Source organism: Rosa rugosa, chromosome 2 (assembly GCF_958449725.1).
Source record: "Rosa rugosa chromosome 2, drRosRugo1.1, whole genome shotgun sequence".
Classification (NCBI taxonomy): Eukaryota; Viridiplantae; Streptophyta; class Magnoliopsida; order Rosales; family Rosaceae; genus Rosa; species Rosa rugosa.
The window spans coordinates 28,054,436-28,056,791 of NC_084821.1; the positions used below are offsets into that span (position 1 = coordinate 28,054,436).

Consider the following 2,356-nt stretch of genomic DNA (forward strand, 5'->3'; position numbering starts at 1 on the left):
ATTTGGTTTCACCTATTGTCCTATAGGTTTTACTACCATTGAAATAACATTATTAACCGTTTAGGAGATTAAAATACATATTTCTATCCCCACTCACATGATCATAATATTTTATGTGTGCATTCATAAAACATAAACATGCAAGAGTTATCCATAAACCAAAACCAAATAAACAATTTCACAACAAAGCAATCACAAAACTAGGAATCAAAATATTGTCAAAAACATATCTTAGGGCTTCAAACCTCGCCCCTAACAAAAGTAATTTAGTTATACATAAAAATAGAGAAAAACAAAAATATGGTGGCGGAGGAACAAGAAAGAGAGGTAGAAGAGAAGGTGGAGGGTGCGGTCCTCTTCATTGTGTTGCAGAGGCTCTTTATATAGGGATACACAACCCTAGTTTCCTTCTTTAACTCTGCTTGTAATTTGCTTGAGGTTTCCTTCGATTGGTGCACAATTTAATTACTTTCAAACCAATAAAATAATTCCATGTCATCAAGATTGAGTAATCATCTCCTATTTGTATCCAAGTATGATTGAGGAAGCCTTTGGACGTCATAGACTCTAGAATCTTCATGTAAATATAAATTTCCGTCAAAAACCAGATTCACGCGCAGCTTGACCTTACTGTACTAAATCGGCCATAACTTCTTCTAGAAAAATGATATCGACGAACCGTAAAAAGATGTGGAAACTAGACATCTGAAGTTTTCCAACAATAGAAAGATCATTATCTGGTTCTTTCTGAGCTGCTCTCAGTACTCTGTCGAAGTTAACTTATCTGCACAAGAAAATTTCCCGATTTAGCCTTTCATGCATCTTTTCTCCTTTATTTTCTCCTATACTCCACAAGAATCCTAAAACAATAAAACAAACATTAATACTTTCTATTAAGAGAAATAGCATGACAAAATGCAAGGAAATATTAATATAAATATCGCACATTATGCTCCTATCAGGCATCGATTGACTGAGCAAGTTCCTTATTGCCATTAAAGTCTGTAATTGTGAGGTTGACGTCTGGGTCATGGCCTCCTTCTTCCATATAGTGAGCCTCTTGTTCTTTAGACTCCCTATATCTCTTGTAAGTGGCTGCTACTGTGTTGCTTGCTTGGCAGTTCTTGTACCAATGCCCAATGATTCCACACCTATAGCATGGTTCATTGCCAACTCTATCCGGTTTGACTGAAGGGTTCTTGGGTGCCCTTTGCACCTTGTTTCCATTACCACTAGGGCCAACACCACCATCTCTGCGCCATATATTGGGAGGGCCTCCACGACCTATATCACGACCCCCATGTCCCTTGCCATGTGGTGCATTATTGCCACGTGGGTAGGGATTAGCAAGTCTAACCCCCTTTGCATTGGGGTTCTTTCCATCTTTCACTTTGCCATAATTAGTCTCGGGAATTTTCTTTGTCCCAATGGGCCTGGCATTGTTGCTCAAAAGAACTTCATCATGCCTCTCAGCCACTTGCAGTAGGTTGATCAGCTTATTGAAGGTTGTGATTCTTTTGTTGTCATACTCTAGAGTCTTCTGGATCATATAATCTTCTGTGAGTTCCTTTCCACAGAAATTTAGACGTGCCTTGAGGCGCAACATGTCCTTGTTGAAGTCATTGACCCTTTTGTAGTCAAGCAAGCGGATTTCATTCCACTGAACGGTCAGTTCTGGGAGCAAGGTGTCATGAATGTTCCCAAAACGTCCCTTAAGAGCATCCCACAGTTCTTTGGGTGTCTTCAACTGAAGTTACTCCCAGCGTAGGCTAGGATCCATATGTCGTCTCAGAAACATTAAGGCATTTGCTTTCACCTTGTCAGACGGTCCATCGTCTCTGGGGTCAGTGGGAGTTTTGATGGTGGCAGTGTAGTCTTTTGCCACAAAGGCAGTTTCTACATCGGAAACCCAACGGTGGTACTCAAGTCCTTCTGAGTCCAAAATGTCAAATTTAGGTCGAGTTGGATCAGCCATCTACATAAACAAGAGAGAATAAATAAATTACGCAGTCATAAAGACATCCCTGTGAATTATTTTCCAAACATATGAATTAGATTTCAAGACCAAGATTCGTAATGGTCACATTTTTTTTTCGATGCCATGTGAAAATACTTTATCACGGTAAGTGTGTGTGTATAATGCGCATGAATTTTCATTATCATGGCAAAGCGGATTGTATATGTTGCATTCTAAAAATAACCATATCACATTTAAACATAGCATATATAAAAATAAGGGGAAATTACTGGTCCCCCCTATACTTTTTAGGATTCGACAGTTCAGTTCCTGCTATTCCAATTTTAACAGATAACTCCCCACACATTCAAATTTCACACAATTTGGTCCAAAATGACC

At 39.0% G+C, this 2,356-nt stretch overlaps 1 protein-coding gene across 1 annotated transcript; it reads right to left on the bottom strand.

Moving 5' to 3' along the window:
- Nucleotides 1-240: 240 nt before the first annotated feature.
- Nucleotides 241-1,971, bottom strand: LOC133728446 (uncharacterized). The gene is made up of 2 exons (XM_062155863.1): nt 947-1,971; nt 241-784 (listed from the first exon to the last, which is right to left on the bottom strand). Exon 1 carries the CDS (start codon nt 1,604-1,606, stop codon nt 959-961), a length of 648 nt encoding a protein of 215 aa, XP_062011847.1. The 5' UTR covers nt 1,607-1,971; the 3' UTR covers nt 241-784; nt 947-958.
- Between the last annotated feature and the right edge of the window lie 385 nt (nt 1,972-2,356).

What these genes read in the sequence shown, in the direction of transcription:
- LOC133728446 (XM_062155863.1), bottom strand. Translation starts at nt 1,606, where the DNA reads ATGTTGCGCCTCAAGGCACGTCTAAATTTCTGTGGAAAGGAACTCACA.